This window comes from Gadus chalcogrammus, chromosome 2, assembly GCF_026213295.1.
Source record: "Gadus chalcogrammus isolate NIFS_2021 chromosome 2, NIFS_Gcha_1.0, whole genome shotgun sequence".
Classification (NCBI taxonomy): domain Eukaryota; kingdom Metazoa; phylum Chordata; class Actinopteri; order Gadiformes; family Gadidae; genus Gadus; species Gadus chalcogrammus.
Genome location: NC_079413.1, coordinates 6461982 through 6480210, shown reverse-complemented (window position 1 = coordinate 6480210; position 18229 = coordinate 6461982). Strand labels below are relative to the sequence as shown.

At 48.8% G+C, this 18229-nt stretch overlaps 1 protein-coding gene across 1 annotated transcript in view; it reads left to right on the top strand.

Moving 5' to 3' along the window:
• Positions 1-2584: 2584 nt before the first annotated feature.
• notch3 (notch receptor 3) overlaps positions 2585-18229 on the top strand; it is a 34143-nt gene continuing 18498 nt past the window's right edge. The window contains exons 1-8 of the mRNA XM_056577397.1: positions 2585-3119; positions 4269-4341; positions 14816-14958; positions 15111-15446; positions 16245-16367; positions 16686-16919; positions 17202-17357; positions 17713-17898. Of these exons, the coding sequence (XP_056433372.1) occupies positions 3059-3119; positions 4269-4341; positions 14816-14958; positions 15111-15446; positions 16245-16367; positions 16686-16919; positions 17202-17357; positions 17713-17898 (1312 nt within the window). The 5' untranslated portion in view covers positions 2585-3058. The remainder of the gene's footprint in view (positions 3120-4268; positions 4342-14815; positions 14959-15110; positions 15447-16244; positions 16368-16685; positions 16920-17201; positions 17358-17712; positions 17899-18229) is intronic.

Below are 18229 nucleotides of genomic sequence, written 5' to 3'. Positions count from 1 at the left end.
CGACGCAGAGACGTAAGCACGTAATTTACACAAGGGACTTGTTTTAGACAAGTTTTGATTTACGGTTCCTTTAAGGTTCCTTAAGGATTGCGCGTGTTGCAAGGGGATTCTCCGCCAGAACAGTAGGGGGAGCAACGAACGAATCTGTGGGCGTGGAAGTGGAAATCGCTGGCTTGTTTATATTTATAATTATCATAATACGTTCTTGTGTTTTCTTCTTCTCCTTCTTCAAAATTCTTCATTCGCTTCTGTCACAGCCTTTTAAAAATGGCGCTTTTATGCTGTAAAACCGGAAATGTGAGACTCCTGAAAGGATGTGGTTAGCTGGCCAATCACAGTCTTTGCGAGCTGCGTAGGGCCGTAGTGTTTTAGTCGCATAGTCAGGAATTTTGGCCGACGCACTTAAGCACGTAAGGGGGGATATTTTACCGCGCAAGGGGGGGTTATGTATCTTACGTGCTTACGCGTTACGTCTAAAACAGAGCATATATCGGCCTCAGTCACACGTATACCGACCGGCCCCTTGAGTCACTGAAAAAAAAAATTGTGGCCCCTCATCATTTCTACTTGAGTACCCCTGATATATACGTTTCATAACAATAGTAATAATGTTACAATTGCGTTATATTGCGATAATTTCACATAAGAGTAGTTAAAAAATATCATTGCAAAGATATTTTTATAAAGTATTGGGCTCCATTACAATGTCGCCTCCCCTACTTACCCAATGCATAGTAGCATTTATTAGTAAATATGTTGGTAGTAATGTTTTTTGGGGCATTGTTTAGTAATTAATGTCTGTCATAATAATTTGTCATGGCGAAGAATTCTTGTGCTTCAAACTGCATCAGCATTTCTCATGCAAGATCTTAGCCTAGTTCCCGGTATATTTCGATCTAGGATTTTAAAGTAATACTAACTCTTGACCCTCAATATGGCAACAACAAAAAAATCGCATGATGCATTCTGATGCACAAGCACCTGTTATCATAATAAGCTAATCATGATACAGCAATAGCCTGTAATAAAACACCTTTGAGACAACACAGCTCCAACATGTATATCTTAAGTGCAACACTGGGTCTAGCGCTAGTGTCCATCACAATTGAGGATGATTACACAAACACGTCCAATTAAGGACTGCGAAGAGCCCAGCGTGCAGCGAGAACGCTCCACACAACACAATCGCTGGGCTGGGCCATTGACAATGTTACTCATGGCAGCGCACAGTGCTCTATCATGGGCCAAACGAGGCAGGTGTCTGTTTGGCCTGCATAGTCTCTTTTCACTGAACCCCTATAGATGACGTCACACAGGCACTAACGAACTTCACTCCAAAAACCAGCCAGCCACATTCATGCCCCCCCACGTAATTTATTCAAGGCCAGGAACGAGAGTTTTGGGGGGGGGTGGGGGTTGCAGGGGGGTGGGGGGGTGATGTTGGGGTGTTTGGGTGAACAGAAGGGGGGGGGGGGGGACGTCCTTGAATATTAGCATGTTTCTCTCCCCCACAGCATCCCATCCCCCCCCCCCCCCCCCTCTCCCCTCCTCCTCTATCCCCCTTGCAGAAAGAAAACTGTGTCATAATGCCGAGCGTCTTTTATCATTCAAATCACGGCCATTGTCTCTGTAAGCGACGGGCTCCGCTCTGTGGCGCACAGAACAACAACCCAGGGCCCTATATACGCGCCGGCTGCACAGACTGAGGGTCTGCTGCGGCGGCCCCGGCCATAAGCTGGAGGAGGTGTGAACGTGAAGGAGGTTCCGCAGCGCGACGCCAGCGCATGGGCCAAGGGACAACAAGAATGGCGGCTCTGATCACTTCCACCCGTGTAAACAGAATGCACTCGCTCTTATTGGAGGTTTGGGTTGGGGTTGGGGGGGTGGGGGCTGGGGGGGGGGGGGGGGGGGGGGAGAGAAAGGCCAATGTAAATACATAGTAACAAACAGGTTATTGTGCACTCCGGTGTGTATAGTTTAATACAGTTACTATAGTTTGCACTTCCTTTTGGTACATTTCAGAGGTAGAAGTGAATTGAAGAGGGTTTGAGTTTGGAATGGTACGTAGTAGAAAAGCACAGCTTTTTCTTTTTCTTTAAAAGACTCCTAAGCCTATAACCACCTGAACAGATATGAGGCATATGAACAGCCTGAAATGTATTAATTTATATCAAAGCCCCTTCGGTAGAAGCATATCTATATCAAAGAGGAGAAGGTTCAGGCACAGATACAAATTGGTGAACATAGTTGTCATAATTATACATTACACATTTTTCTCAAATTCTTCTGTGGGACTTTGCCAGATTAATCAGCAGTGCAAAGTGAGGTTCATATCTTATCTGTTATGGCTGGGAAATCAACCATTTATATTTTCATTAAACTTTAAGTTTGCCACTTGTATACTAAACCTGTGTGGGAGGATTTAAACACACTCCAGGTGCATTTATAAAACGTAAATGTAAAACGTAAAATATCATTATAAAAAGTGTATATCTAGGGAAGGTGATGAAGGTGTAAATGTAACAAGTCTTTAGAGCCATACAGCTTACAACCGAAATCACTCAGACCAGGCTATAACCTATCGGCAATTAAATCGTTCCTACACTTCTTATATCTCCCTAACGTTTTGGTTTTATGTCTGCCAATCATCTCTGCGTCGCGTGTAAAGTCCTATGGCCCAAAAACTATCGGGTAATACCACAGGAATACGAACTACTTGTGTGTGGAATAGCGGCCGTCTCGAGGGAGGGGGGTGCGGCAAGGAGGAGAAAAGGAGGCGGAGTAATACCAGCTCGGACCAGCGACTGGAAGCGCGAGAAGAAAGTTGCTCCAAAGTTTCTGGAGGTCGGTGAAGACGCACAGCAGCAGTCCCCGTGCTGCAGAGGATATTACGGGGTTGGACCTACGCTTTCTTGGCTGTTTTTTGGCTTTGAGCTAAAAATAAATACAATATATGAAGATTGCCTATCCACCTTGGAGCTTTTACATTCACGTGAACTTCTAAAAGGATGTATCACTGCTAATATTTGACAGAAGAATTGGAAAGTTTTCCACCGAAATGGAAGGGACTATTCAATGGATAATCTTTTCATTTGTGTTGTTAATTTGTCATTGTGAAGGTAAGACAACGATGTGAATGACTTAAAAAAAACGTGAAGTTAGCCGGTTATTATGTGGACTACATGTCTGGACAATATCACTTGATTCTAATAACGTCGTAGGGATCCATACCTACCTTCCTCTAACGGGAATAGTTTTAATTATGATGCACACCAACAGTGGATTAATATATCATCAAAACAAAGAAGTACTATATGATACAGTTTTTAAAAGTTGGCTAATTTTTGAAAGTCGGTTGCGACTGAATGATTTTAAACACACGTGTGAAAGTAGCCTACCTATCTATTTTACTACTGCGCGCTGGGAAATTGTACCTAAATTAAAAAAAAATCGATGACCGAAAAGACTACTCAACAAGTATTAATCTGACCCACCTCCGACTTGTTTGGTGTGTTTATGGAGGTAAAGTTGTAAAACTCACTTGCGTGGGAGCATCGCAGTGACGTTAGACTACGGAGAGATTAAAGACCCCCGCTTCCTATAGATGCACTTTAAAAAATCTATCAGCGTCTAACGGCCGTTAGCAAAGACACGAGCTGATGCCTAAGATGCTAATTACTTTCCAATGCATTTAGTATTTTGGTTAACTTATTTTAAAAGGGAAATTCAAATTGGTTTGGTTTGGGGGGTAGGGTGAGCATTTGTGTAATAAGCCATTGAACGGAGTGATGAGTCGAGGCTTGCCCCCCTCCCACCCTCCCCAACTCTACACAAAGCAACTGAAACAATTGAATCCTCTTTAGCGGACGGGGTAATTGCTGCAAGAATACATTTATATTGCTTACAACACCAAGCGACCTAATAAGATGAGTTGAATTAGAAAGTATCATTGAGCATTAAATTGTTTTCAAACTCAGGCCGAATTTGCAATAAACAGATCTTCATTGTCTGGAAACAAAATTGTTATCTGTGGTTGCTCAGAAGAAGGAAAGTCAATGCTCTGGCGGGTGTGTTTGCAAAATGCCAACAGTGGGAAGAACAACCACAGCCAGAGTAGCTTTATTTTAAATTGACAGATTAAATTATGGAGTTTATGATAACATAACCGGTTCCCCATTAATCCTGTCAACATAAAGTGACATCATATTGATTGCATTTGAGGGCTGTTGGTTTAACTGACTCTGACACACTGTGCCTTTTCATTCCAGGATACCACTGCTCGGAAAAAAACAGACCGTGTGAAAATGGTGGCACATGCATAGAATCACCCTTCAAATGCATGTAAGTGTTTAATCCACCAGGATGTACTCCCTAACGCCTTCCCTACAGCTCTGACTTGTCTTTCATTGAAACTTCATACAGTTGCCAAATTAACGAATACAGACCCTTTCTGTCTACATGTTTTCACATCGTCATGTTGATTTGATATGATTAGATGCTATCTTCAAAAACAACACTGTATATCCCATTTTCAATTTAAAAGTGTTTTACTGCATGACTAGCCCTGGGTATGTGTCAACATATTAGAGAGTTGGCATCAACCAGCCTCTGCATGTTGAGCTGGTTCAAACACCTCATGCACCTGTTGAACCGCTTTGATCCCACATCAATTACATCATTTGACTGTTCCTACAATGACTGCTTTTACCATAACTGATTTTTTTTTTTTCAGTAAGCGATATGAGCAACCGATCATTTCGCAACTTAGGTTTATCCGGAATTTTTCACTTTTCGCTTGTTTTGTTTTTTCCCGCCTGTTCTGTGAGATTTCTGCTTCGGCTCTCATCTTTTCCACAGAGATAAGGCCTTTGTTTTTCCGATGGATGAGGGGTGGGGGCAGGGGGCCGATCTAAAGACCCTACAGTGGGCTTGCCTGGGGGTCATTAGAGCTTTTATTCCCTTGGTGTAGGAAGCATGCGTGGGTGCTTCAGACTGGGGTTGTCATTGGCTAAACAATACCTGGCTGGTGGCCAGTTTCTTCCCTCCAAAACTGTCCATTTAGGCTATTTTCTCTAATCCTGGGTCACCCTTTGACCTTAATGCAGAGGTCACACTAGAGATGTGTCACAAGCAGAACTGAGGCAAGTCATTATTTGAAGCACATTCCCTTACAAATAGTAAAAAGAAAGTTAAGTACAAAGTAAAAAGTAAACTAGAAAAAAACATTATATTTAAATTCTGTTTTTTGTCAAAATGAGCCAACGGTTTTAGGATTGTGACAGTTGAAATGAGTGTGTTCAAACAATGTGTAACTGGGTTATATGTGCAGCTAGGAACTAGTGCTGGCACATTCCTATATTCTTTAATCATTAGCTGGCCCCAGACACGCGGTGTCATTAAATGGGTAAATGTGTAATTTTATGGCCGGTTTGCAAACGCTGCACAATGTATAAGGCAAAGATCTTTCTGAGACATTCAACTGGGCTAATGGGCTTGTAGCACTACATGACATATATACAATAATTAAAACCCTAGCAGTTTCAAACATAATGTGCCTTTTGTTTGGTTAACTTCTGTCCGCCTTGTGTAGATGTGTTGGGGGAGTGGGAGCCAATGTGTGTGTGTGTGTGTGTGTGTGTGTGTGTGTGTGTGTGTGTGTGTGTGTGTGTGTGTGTGTGTGTGTGTGTGTGTGTGTGTGTGTGTGTGTGTGTGTGTGTTTCTGTCTAATCACAAGCGCACGATTCGCAATGCAGATAACCAGGACGAGCACTATAAAAGTGAAGTGAAGGAATGTCCAGTAGAAAGGGGACACTCCCATCCCACAGCCGCCCGGTTGAAGGCACCACGGCAGGACAGGCCAGTGGAGCGGGGCGGGGTGGGGGGGATGGTTGTGGTGGTGGGGGGGTGGTTCAGATCAGTTCTGGACATAGGTGAGTGTTGAGGCAACCCCACCCCTTCCCAAGGGAGCCTGGCGTAACAGGAGATCCCGAACTGGGGGGAAAAAAGGATCCTTTCTTCCGCTGGGTTACCTGGCTGTAACCCGGCACCCAGAGAATCAGGGTGGGGAGAGGTGGAGAAGAAAGGGGACAGTGGACCGAGGCAGATACGGTGGACGAGATGAGTAGGCCAGGGGAAAGGATTCCACGAAAAAAAAAGAGGAGGGTTTTGCTTGAATACGCTCAGGGTGCCTTTACCGATGGCCCACTTTGACCTTGTCCGAGACTGTTGCGTTATGCTTCTTGAAAACTCTGACTTGACCGCCATAAAATATAGATCCAGGAGGAGGATGGTAGAAGGCTGGCTTTGTGTCTTAAACCAGCCCATCCTGTCTGCGTCATGCCTCTTTATGGGTCACTGGCAGTGTTGTTCCTTCTCCTTGGGTATCCAGGCCAGAGTAGATGATACGGGATTACAAGAGTAATCCTCACACACCTGTTCCACCCAGCCCTCTTTAGTCAGTCACACCCTAGGATGTAGCAGGGGCGATGTGGCTGATGCACGGGTGAACAGGTGGCTACATGGCCTTGATTGATCACCAGAACCACGAAAAAGTGAAATTTGGTGAATGGCTATGGTCAAATCTTGTCTTTTTAAGCTCATTTGTACGCGTGTAGAATAATAATCCTTGCACCAAATACATTCCCCTAATGTATAAACGAGTCACGAGTCATGACGGATGCTACGAGGGCTTTTCCCCCAACCTGCCCTCCTCCACCCTTAAAGTCTGTGTGTGTGTGTCAGATTGTTAAAACTTCACACCACATTTTTTTGCACTTGACACTGAAGGGCGGAGAGTCTGTCCGTCACGGTGCGGCCGCCCGCCGGGTGAACGGTCAGGAAGTGCTTTCTGGTGGAGGGCTGCCCCCTCGCAGACCACCAGTGGAATGCGGCCCCGGAGAGGGCAACAGTGGCGAGCCCGGAGGGGAGATAATTAGGCAGATTGAGAGGGTGTCATTCAGAGAGGATCCAGCTGGAAGGATTGGGCGGGGTGTTGGGGGTAAAAAAAAAAAGGGGGCTTTAAGTGTCCGTGTGTGTGTTGGTGGTGGTAGGGCAGGCGGTGGGGGGGGGGGGGGGTTGCGTAGAGGACAGCTGGTGGATGTTGTGATGGTAATCCAGCGAAGTCAGATCTTGACAAAGGGGGGAAGCGTAGGGCCAGGTGCTGCCATTGAGCGGTCGGCTGCCCCCCATGCTGGGGGAGACAAGCTCGTGGGGGCAACGGAGCCGGTAGCTCACGGGCAGCTCCACAAGCATATGTTCCATCTCTCACAGTGCAGCCGCAACAAAGGGCCGCTCATTGTGCCAAGTTGTTGTATCACAAGTCCTTTCTCTCTCTCTCTCTCTCCCTCCCTCCCTTGGTCTCTGTGTCTCTTTCTCTCTCTCTCTGTCTTGCTCTGACTTGCTCTCTCTCTCTCTCTCTCTCTCTCTCTCTCTCTCTCTCTCTCTCTCTCTCTCTCTCTCTCTCTCTCTCTCTCTCTCTCTCTCTCTCTCTCTCTCTCCCTCTGCCTCTCCCTCTCTCTCCCTCTCTCTCCCTCTCTGTCTGCCTCTGGCCCTCTCAGTGGCACATCCCAGATTACATTCCCTCTCCTCATATCACCGTACAAAAATGATTAACCATCTATTTTGTGCTCAGCGGGCGATACAGTGGCTCTCTGTATGTTATTGCCGCCTTGGCCTTGACCTTGGTCGGGAAGTGAGCCTATAAATCTTGAGTGTTGTATTTTAATGACCCTATGGGTAGCTTCTAGACTCCACGAGGAGGACAGCTTAAGATCCTGACATGGAGAAGACACTGAAGCCATTGTCGATGTTGTACCGCAAGTTGTGCCAGGGGGTCCGTCCCCGGACCGTCTCCCCTGCTTTCATTTACTGTTTGCTGAAAGCCGGGAAACGTTACTTTAATCGTAGTTTGAATTCACGTGAACTGGTCTCTTATTATTTATTTTCAATTCAGCAACAATAGCATTGAGACTTTGTTCCTCGTCATGAAGTCGTGGTCTCCACGCCAGTGTGTAACATATTCATGTATATGCTTACTCATGGATAGCAACAAAACAACCACTGTTTACATTGTGTTGTTTGCCCAGAGAGCACCACCGGGCATGTTTTTCTCTTTGGTGTTTCTACGGCGGATTAGAAAGGAATGCCTTGTAGGTTTCATGCCGTCCGTGCGTGGCTTTCAGGTTATTGTCCACCGCTTCCATCCATTCCCTGTGGCAGTCAACTCAGGAATGCCTTCAAACAATGCCATCAGTCCAGTGTCATTGAAGAAAAGGCATGCTTGGAATGGCCTGTTTGATTTGCAATTAGTTGCTCTGCCATTTTGTGAGCCCGACGTAGCAGCCCAACTCATCAGTCAGGACGGCCTGACAGGGAGATGGAGCCATCGGTCATGCCAGGGTCCAACTGGGCTCAGAAGGAGCAAACCCCCTGTTGGTGGTAGGCGATGAATGGGAAGGGCGGCTTGTAGAAAGAGGATGGGAAAGTTGTGGTGACGGAAGTTTGGATCATCAAAGGTAGCTGGTGGTCCCACTTTCTCTCGGGGGACATGAGCAGCAAAAATGTTTTTAAAAGAGTACGCGACTTGTGGTTTCCCAGGCCCTCTTCGCAGGAAGTGGTGCCTTCTGACCCTCCCCCCAAAGGACACACATCCTCTCTCTATCTGCGTAGTTCGAGTAACTCTATCTAACTGGGCCTTTAATCGTGTCCTTCAGGTTTCAAATCAAAGCGGACATCCCCTGTTCATTTTCTTCCTTCTCCTCCTTCTCTTATACCAAACGACTAACATCGGTCCCATGATGCGAGCACAAATCATTTACCAGAAGAAAAGTCATTACAAGCTATTATGACTATGAGTTCACAAGGGGAGAGAAACACTCCTGCACGCACACATTCACGTCAAGTCAACGGTCAGACATTTTGTTATCGTTTAGCTGGCAGAAGGAAGGCCTGGCCATGATTCACGTTATGATTAGTCAATTTGGAGACGCATGTCTCAACCGCATGCTTAGAATGGGATAAGTCTGGTCTCTTGAGTCTCATTTTGGGCACCATGACTCTTCATCCACTCAAGAAAAATCCATCTCTCTGACATCTGAAGGAAAGGATCTTTATTTTTCCATAAAGCTACATTTTCCAGGCATAATAATTGGTGGGAACCTGAGATCGGAGCAACATTTTGGCTAAATGTGTGCAACACTCTTAATACAAGGCAAGGCAAGACAACGTCAGAGCGTTCCCACGCTACGGTTATTTGCTTTTTGATGTTTTAAAGATGTCTTAGAAGATAAGCGGGAATCACACCCATTATTTGAAAGGTCTCCAGTGTTTTATGGGTTCACGCCGGTTAATCGCGCCTTATCAAAGTGAAGCTGTGTGTTATTAAGAAACCCTAGACTTCATGAACATGTTTGAGAGTTGGGTTGGAACTTGGTCAATGTGTTGCACAGTTTTTACCATTAGCCATAAACTCTAACGGTGTGATTTTATTAATGTCAGCTGGATTCCTTATTCCACTCCTCTTGCACTTCACGTTGTGGAAGCACATACAGTGAACAAATAAAAAACCGGGCTAGGGTGTGAGTGTTACAAAGGCCATAGAAAATTTCATATGGATGTTACTTTTGTCCCAGAATGTTGGCCCAAATACCTTGGAAAGGTTTTGGTGTTGCTCTTTTATTTGGGCAAGAAACGTTCTTACGTATTTATTTCAATGTTTTTCCAGAAGTCTGGTTCAGTTTAGGTGGAGGGGTGGGTGGGGTTTTGGTGGTTTGTGTCTGATGAGGAATGCTTTGAAAGCCCTCAACCCTGGGATCCATGCAGTGTGGTTATGGGCAAATGGCTTACTATTCCAAAAATGTCAAGGAGGACTATTTCTTTACTCTAAAATTTCAAGAACATTTCTTAAGGAAAGTGGATTCCACAAAAATAAACTATATATTATAATTTTTGTTTTCTCATGGAGGTGTGACTTATTTGTGACAATTTCTGCATGGTCACTTCGCCATGCAGAGAAATAGGCCCCCAAGTTTTTTTAGTTGAATACTATCTCTCTCCCTAAAAACCTAAATTGCACAATCTCCTTCTTTTGAACATTAATATTTGCGTTTCTTTGGGAAAAAGTTAATTGTGCTGATGTTCACATAGTTAATATTCATGCAATGGGGGTGCAGGGGAAACCGCCTTCTGGAGATTTCAATACACCCATTGTCTGCCGAAGCACCATTGTTAAAAGTAAACTTTGGACTTCAAACTGTGAAATTCGTAGAACACACAGCCTGTTTTCTCTTCTTCCGAGAAGCGACTAGTGATCAGTGTGAATCGGCATCACGTGTGCACCAAATCGTACCTGCGAAGGTCCCTTTAAAGTTCTCACACTGTCCTCATGAAACCTCCCCACACCCCGAGTCCCCTCCCTCTCGCTCGCTGTCTATTGCTACCCCACCATGGGTTACTGTTGCCAGGCTACCGCACAGGACTGTTGGTCCATGTAAACTCAGACCTAAAAGACTGGCTGTTTGGGTCACTGCCCCCCTACACCCCCGCCTCCCTCAACCCCCCCCCCCCCCTCCACCCCCCCACCCCACCCTCACACAAAGGGGTTCTGACTACTTTGGCTCCTTTATTTGGGCCACAAAACGCTACCCAACCCCCAATCTAGCTCTTTGCTGAGAAAGGGGAGAGCCTAGATGTGGAGAGAGCCGAGCAGAAGAGGGGTTTCTGGGTAGGAGGGGGGGGTGCTCTTGTTGGCAGTGTGGTGTTAGTATGGACTCTCACAAAGGACTGAAGAAACTACTGCTTTTTTCCTCAACCCTGTTACGTGCAAGCTGCAGACTCACAGAGACATTTTTGTCTGAGGTGTTTCAACAATTAACATTTTCTCTGCAGAAAGTGAACGCGAGAAAATCCAACCACGTTCTACTCCCTCCTTACGTTCCATGAGGTGTGATTCCGGTGTGCTCCCGGTGTGTCATTGTCCATTTAGTTTGGGAGAAACGTGAGTGTTCTCCTCTGCTGTTTCAGTGAAAAGAACGCAGCTGGGTGTATGAACCGTGTCCGAGATTACAGCCCACAGTCCACAGGTGAGTCGCCTCCACGACCCCGGGCCGAGGAGCGAGCTATTGTGGGGAAGAGGATGAGCTCAGGTTACCCCCCCCCCCCCCCCGCCGCAATGACCCAGCGAACAGGAAGACTGGCGTTGTGTTACACAGGCCAGTGTGTAGGTGCCACGATTCACACGCATAAATCAAAAGGGCTTTTATCGAAAGGGAACAAGGGAACAACGCAACCCTGGGGAAGAGAGGAAACACACAGAAAAACAACAATCAACAACAACATACAGGATGGCATTGTTTAAAAGTTTTAAATCTTTTTTTCCCCTCTCACTTCTTTTGAAATGCCTTCTCAGTGTGGACCTCCACCTCTTTTATGAGTTCACGACGCTTGTAAGTCCCTGCCTGCCGCGTGGGTGTGTGCGGTGTGCTCTGTGATGCATGTCGCAAGAGGTTGTTTGCTTTGCGGTGTTACAGCAATGCCGTTACTAAAACTCCCCCCAGAAGTTGCATCAGTTAAGAGTGACTTATGCATGCGTTTTTTGGTGTGTTTCATATCGTACTGAGAGTGTGTGTGCGACAGCCTGTGTGTGCATCGGGGGCCTTGTGAGTCTAGCGCTGGGCTGGAATCCCTGTGTGCTTGTCCACATAGCATTGTTATAGCGTAAAGCCTATCAACACAGGCACATGCCAGACATCCAGAGTCCGGCCGCTGACAGATGCGGACAGATGCATGGTGCCGGAGACTGCAGCTGGCGTGGGCCCTCATACTTGTTATGACGCAAAGAGATTACCCAGGTCCAAATCCCCCCCCCCCCCCTCCTGTCCCCGATGGATCACGGGGACTCGTTGCTCAACACCGCAGCCCTCTGCAGTCACACCTGCTGTCCCCATCCACGAGGTGCAGGGAGGTGCAGCTCCTGGAGTCCACAAGGGCGTTAAGAGCCCACTGATAAGGGCTATTCTCAGGTGCAAGGAGAGAAAAAAGGAAAAGAGCTGTCTCTGAGTCTCTCTCTCTCTCTCTCTCTCTCTCTCTCTCTCTCTCTCTCTCTCTCTCTCTCTCTCTCTCTCTCTCTCTCTCTCTCTCTCTCTCTCTCTCTCTCTCTCTCTCTCTCTCTCTCTCTCTCTCTCTCCCCCCTGATAGAGCGTGCTAGACTAGTGTGTTATGGGAGTAGCATGTTGGCCGCGGTTCAGGTCTAGACAAAAGAATGTGTTTCGGCTGCCGGGCTCCGTGTTTTTGGAGGACAAATAACTGAGCGCTCCGTTCCAGCCAGGGCCGTTCTTGAGCGAGCTCTTCCAGAACACACACTGATTCCTTCGCGCACTTCCTCCTCAAAACTTTTTCCCTCCCCTAATTGCCACACTGATATAATTTGTCCCGATTACCTCTGCGTTTTGTTGGCAGTTTCCTTCCGTCAGCTCTGATTGTATCGAACATGCAGAGCCACACAGCCCGCCACAACCCTTCCTAGAAGCAGCTGTAAGTTATTCTCTTCCCATAAAGACTTGTGTTGGCCTTTTGGAGGAGAAGGAGGAGGCCAACGGACTGCCGTTAAGACTGTAGCTCTTAAGCTTTATTCAGCGGTGAAATGGTCCGGAGTACCGAATGGCCCAAGCATAGTTTGACTGTCAGTCTGTGTTGTGGTTTTCAGCCGTCTAAGCAGGCGCTCTTCCTGCGGCCCCTCGAAAGCCCTCTTTGTGCCCACCACTTGGTTTCATTTTTTGGTGACACCCTAGATTCCAGACATAGTTAATTTGCCTCTAAATAAACCCAGCCACGCCATGACAAATAACCAAGGGGACGGGAGGGGGGCGCTGGGTGATTTGGTAGGGTGTCGGGGGGGCTTGCTTGTTCGTCTGTAAGGTTGCCCGGGCAACGGGGATGTGTGGATTCACAGTGAGCGCGAGTGTTTTCAGAGCAGGAGACGGGGGGATTACAGGAAATATGACATGACATTCTCCCTGCCTGCCCCTCTCCTTTCCTCCTCCTCCCCTCCCCCCAGCCCCCACCCACACTCCTCCCTCCTCCTCTCCGCCGAACCCCACGCTCCTGTGCCACCACCCCCTCCCTCCCCTGCCTGACTGACATTATCATCACAATCAGACTGGAGACCTCTGGCATTTGACCTCTCAGCGTGCAGGGGGAGACGGGGGTAAGGGAAGGCGGGAGGGAGGGAGTGAGGGAGGGACTGTGGAAAGGGGGGGGGCGGGGTGAGGGGGAAGCCGAGCCAGCAAATGGGTGGGGTGCAGAGTTTTGCAGATGGATGAGATTTGTTCGCACTCTCTCGTAACATGGCCGCAGCAAGTGGAGTTTCGTATTTAACGGACGGGCCGGAGTCTGGGGAGAGAGAGACGGGAGGAGGGGAGGGGGAGGAGAGAGATATAGCACAAAGTGGCTAGAAACAAAGCAGATATTTGGGTGCTGCGTCTGGATCTATTTCTTACATTAATCCGCGAATACCCCGGAGCACGCTTGTTTGTTTTAAGAGCTTATGACAGGGTGAGGTGTAGATTAAAGAGGAGGTGTAGCCCGGGGGGATCACAACCACAATAAAAGGTGAAAAACAACCCCCTTGTCTGAATGTCTGCTACTCACGAGGGGGAAACGCATTGTGATTCCTGCCCAGGGGTTTCTCTCCCTCGGTGAGCGAGAGAGAGAGAGAGAGAGAGAGATGGCCCCAGGGAGGGCCCAGAGGGTCCCGGGACTCCCGCCATAGCCCGCCCTGTCATCAGCATCAAACGGCCCGTCCCCAGGCAGGAGCTCTCTCTGGGGGTGTAGAGTTACCGGTCCAACCCCTGCCCCCAGCTCCCCAAGGCCCCTTTAAAGAGCGATTAAAAGAACATTAAGGTCAAGTTATTCATCAAGATGACGAAGCGAGGACGCGTCGACGACGCTGATGTTCGGGAAGACATTTTTTTCAGATTGTGTAAATGTAGCTCTCTGCGATTTTACTTTTTGAAGAAGAGGAAGAAGAAAAAAGGGCTTCCCAGTGTTTTGTTTCTGGGTGTGCTGCTCTCGTCAATGTATGAGAACAGGAGCGAGCTCCGAAGTGCGGAAAAACCCTCATAGTGTAGGAATGTAAGCAGACATGGAGAGAGGGAGCTTTCCCAGCTGGAAGTGACTCAAGGCGAGAGGGAAGCAAGAGTGACCTGAGAGTCGTGCACAATCGTGTCTCTTTCGTAGAAAAGCACACTAAAGACCGAGAAGGGAGAGACTGCCCGTATCTGCTTCTAAACAAGGCCGGCCTGTGTTTGCGGTTGCTGTGTACATGTGTCTCATTCATCCAATTCACAGCCTGTTGCTTTATGAATGGTTTCGAAAGGGAGGGGAAAAACCAAGTTTTGCTGTAAGCCCGACGCAGTCCAGTCCAACTCCCCCCGGGGCACCTCCGCTGCCAAGCAATGAGCAAGGCACCAAGCCTTGCCAAGGTGTCGGGGGGGAGGGGGGGGGGGGTGGTCAGTTGCTGCCAAAGGTCCAGAGGAACCTCATGCATCATTGTGAGAATGGAGGCTGCATTGGCTTCGGCAGCAGCAAACTTTGATGGTAGTTTTTCACAAAAGTGTCCCAAATGCCTCATCTCATCTAACATGTATATGTGTCTGTGTGTGTGTGTGTGTGTGTGTGTGTGTGTGTGTGTGTGTGTGTGTGTGTGTGTGTGTGTGTGTGTGTGTGTGTGTGTGTGTGTGTGTGTGTGTGTGTGTGTGTGTGTGTGTGTCTGTGTGTGTGTGTGTGTGTGTGTCTGTGTGTGTGTGTGTGTTCTGTTCAGATGCCGGCCGGGCTTCATGGGACCTCTCTGCAGGCAGCTGGACCCTTGTCACCGCTCGCCCTGTTTGAACGGAGGGGCGTGCAAAAGCCAGTTGTTGAACGGAGTCCCCCAGTACAGCTGCGTGTGCCAGCGGGGTTTCAGAGGTACGGCCGTGTGAAATCAACCTGCACCTGAACGGCGACCAAAGGAAAAACGCCTGTGTAGAGAACAGGATACCCAATCCTTTTTGCTGTCGTTGTCAAATGCTTCCACACATTTTGACATGTTTTTTGTCCATCGTCTCCGACCCGCGTAGGCCAGGACTGCGGCCTGGTTGACGCCTGCGCCACCAGCCCCTGCGCCAACGGGGCCAGGTGCGCCAACTGGAACAGCCAGTACAACTGCTCCTGCCCGCCGGGCTTCCAGGGCAAGAACTGCCGCAGCGACGTGGACGAGTGCCGCAAGCCGGGCCTGTGCCTGAACGCCGGCCTCTGCATCAACAACCATGGCTCCTACCGCTGCCAGTGCCCGCCGGGCTACAGCGGGCGCGCCTGCGAGGTGGCCACCCTGCCCTGCGCGCCCTCCCAGTGCCTCAACGGCGGGACGTGTCGCCAGACCAGCGACCACACCTACGAGTGCGCCTGCCTGCCAGGTACGACCGGCTGCCATTCTGTTATTGTTCTAAAAACACATTGTGTCAACACACTCCCCGACATGCCTAACACTAAACCAAATCCAGATTTTCCGAAGCGTTCTCCCACTGTTTTCCCACGTCCCACTACCGGCGCTATAGGGGCCAGGCCTTTCCCAGGCTTATGACGTAGCACGTACACACACAGATCTGGGACTTGCACTCCCGACGCTTGTTTGGGGTTACAGTGGAGGGGGGGGGGGGGGGGGGGTCAGCGTGCTGCTATTAATAGAACTCGGTGGGAGATGGGGATGGGACGGCGTGGGAGTCAACCCACGCAGCCCCCGCACGCTCTCATGCCGCGGCCGCTCCGCGCGGGAGGGATTTAAGTTTATGGGCCTTCTGGCTTCCCTCTGGGGAGCGGACAGGAAATGTCTCCTGCCAGAGAGGAAGTCATTGAAACTGCGAGAGATGATAAAACAAGCAAACACTGCAGGGAGCGCGGACCTCTGGGGCAAGAGAGCGCTGGCGGTTGGCGCTCGGGCTCTGGGAACCGGGCCATGGGAAGACGTAAACACTCCCCCCCTCACGCCGCACGTCTTTTACTGCCCCGCGTTGCGGACTCTCATCCCCACCACCACCACCATGGGAAAGCCATGACAGGAGTTAGGGAGTTGTAATGCTGCTAAGTGGTTGTCAAGGGGGGTCCGGGGTGGGCGGACTTCTGTTTGGTTTATGCACACTGAGGGAGAGCAATTTGAATTATACTTATGTTTTTTGTCAACTCTTTCCATCCTTTGCTTTTCTCTTTGACCCCAGGGTTCGCGGGGCACAACTGTGAGAATAACGTGGACGACTGCCCGGGACATAAGTGTATGAACGGAGGCATTTGTGTGGATGGAGTCAACACGTACAACTGCCAGTGTGCTCCAGAGTGGACAGGTAGGAATAACCACCTATACCCAGTCAGAAACACGTCTATTATGGCAACTCCGAACTGTCCCCCGAGGGAGAGATCCCTCTTTCTGTGTGCTCCTTCAAGCCTTCTTTCATCCTCATTATTTCTTTATTTATGTATATATATTTCTGCTATTTTGGTGGGCTATGTCTACTGGCGGGGTCATGGAACATGGCCTGTAAAGCCATACGAGTCTGTAAATACTATTATGGGCTATACAAATCAAATTGACTCGAGTAGTCGTATAGAAAGCAAATGCCTGTATTAAAAAAGAGCTGACGAACGCAAACCCATCCCTTCAGGCCAGTACTGCGTGGAGGACGTGAACGAGTGCCTGATGCAGCCCAACGCCTGCCACAACGGCGGCACCTGCTTCAACATCATCGGCGGCCACACCTGCGTGTGCGTCAATGGCTGGACCGGCGACGACTGCAGCGAGAACATCGACGACTGCGCCATCGCCGTCTGCTTCAACGGCGCCACGTGCCACGACCGAGTGGCCTCCTTCTTCTGCGAGTGTCCCGTCGGGAAAACAGGTGGGCACCACGGTCTCTCTCTCTGTCTCTCTTTGTCTTTCTCTCTATCTGTCTCTCTTTGTCTTTCTCTCTATCTGTCTCTCTTTGTCTTTCTCTCTATCTGTCTCTCTTTGTCTTTCTCTCTATCTGTCTTTCTCTCTATCTGTCTCTCTCTTGTCGTCTCTCTCTCTCTCTCTCTCTTTCACTCTCTCTCTCTTTCACTCTCTCTATATAGTTGCCTCCGCGATCGGCCTATAATCGTATGGATAACGTACGGTAAATCCCTGTGGCCCTCCCCCTCAGGTCTTCTGTGCCACCTCGATGACGCCTGTGTTAGTAACCCATGTAACGAGGGGGCGGTCTGCGACACCAACCCCCTGAATGGCCGAGCCATTTGCACCTGCCCTGCTGGCTTTGTGGGAGGGGCCTGCAACCAGGACATGGATGAGTGCTCCATTGGTGAGTGTTTTAGATGGGCTCCATTTCCGTCTGGCCTTTGTCCGTACTTTGGCCATCATCCTTTCTCAATTGTTAATTTATTATAGTTGATAATTCCCTTTGTAATTCTTTATTTAAGTTTATTTATGAACTATATTCTTATTCATCTCGTATTTTTTATTTAGTATTTGTGTCGACTTTTTCATTCTTTTTCACTATTCTGCTGATTCTAAAATAAAATCATACTCAGGCTGCACCGTGTCGCATTCAGACAAAATACAAACAATAACAATCATACAAACAGAACGCAATGTGTACACCATACCCCTTGTACTGCCTCTGACGATGATGTCCTTCTCACCTGGTGCACGCCCAGGCGCCAACCCCTGCGAGCACTTCGGGAAGTGCGTCAACACCGAGGGATCCTTCCAGTGCCAGTGCGGCCGGGGCTACGCCGGCCCCCGCTGCGAGATCGACATCAACGAGTGCCTCTCCATGCCCTGCCAGAACGACGCCACCTGCCTGGACCGCATCGGAGAGTTCACCTGCATCTGCATGCCAGGTACGCTTCTGCTTCGATGCATGCGTAGTGTGCTCCCACGCAACCTGTGTCAAGAACGTACACACTCACACTTTGGATTAAAAACGTCCAAAAATGTAGTTGATTATTATTGCCCCCCCCCCCCCGAGTTTCACCGAAAGCAACCCTAAGGGGTACCCCCGGGAGTAGGTTGATCGGGGATAAGGTGTCCGAAGGGTGTTCCACTGTGATAACTCGCGCCGCAAAAAAGTTATGTAACGCGCGCGCTCTGGGGCGTGCTTTGATGTCGTCGGTAATAGAGGCTTTTCCTTTGGTGTCAACGCGCCAGACAGTGAAGCGGAGTTTCGGTCTG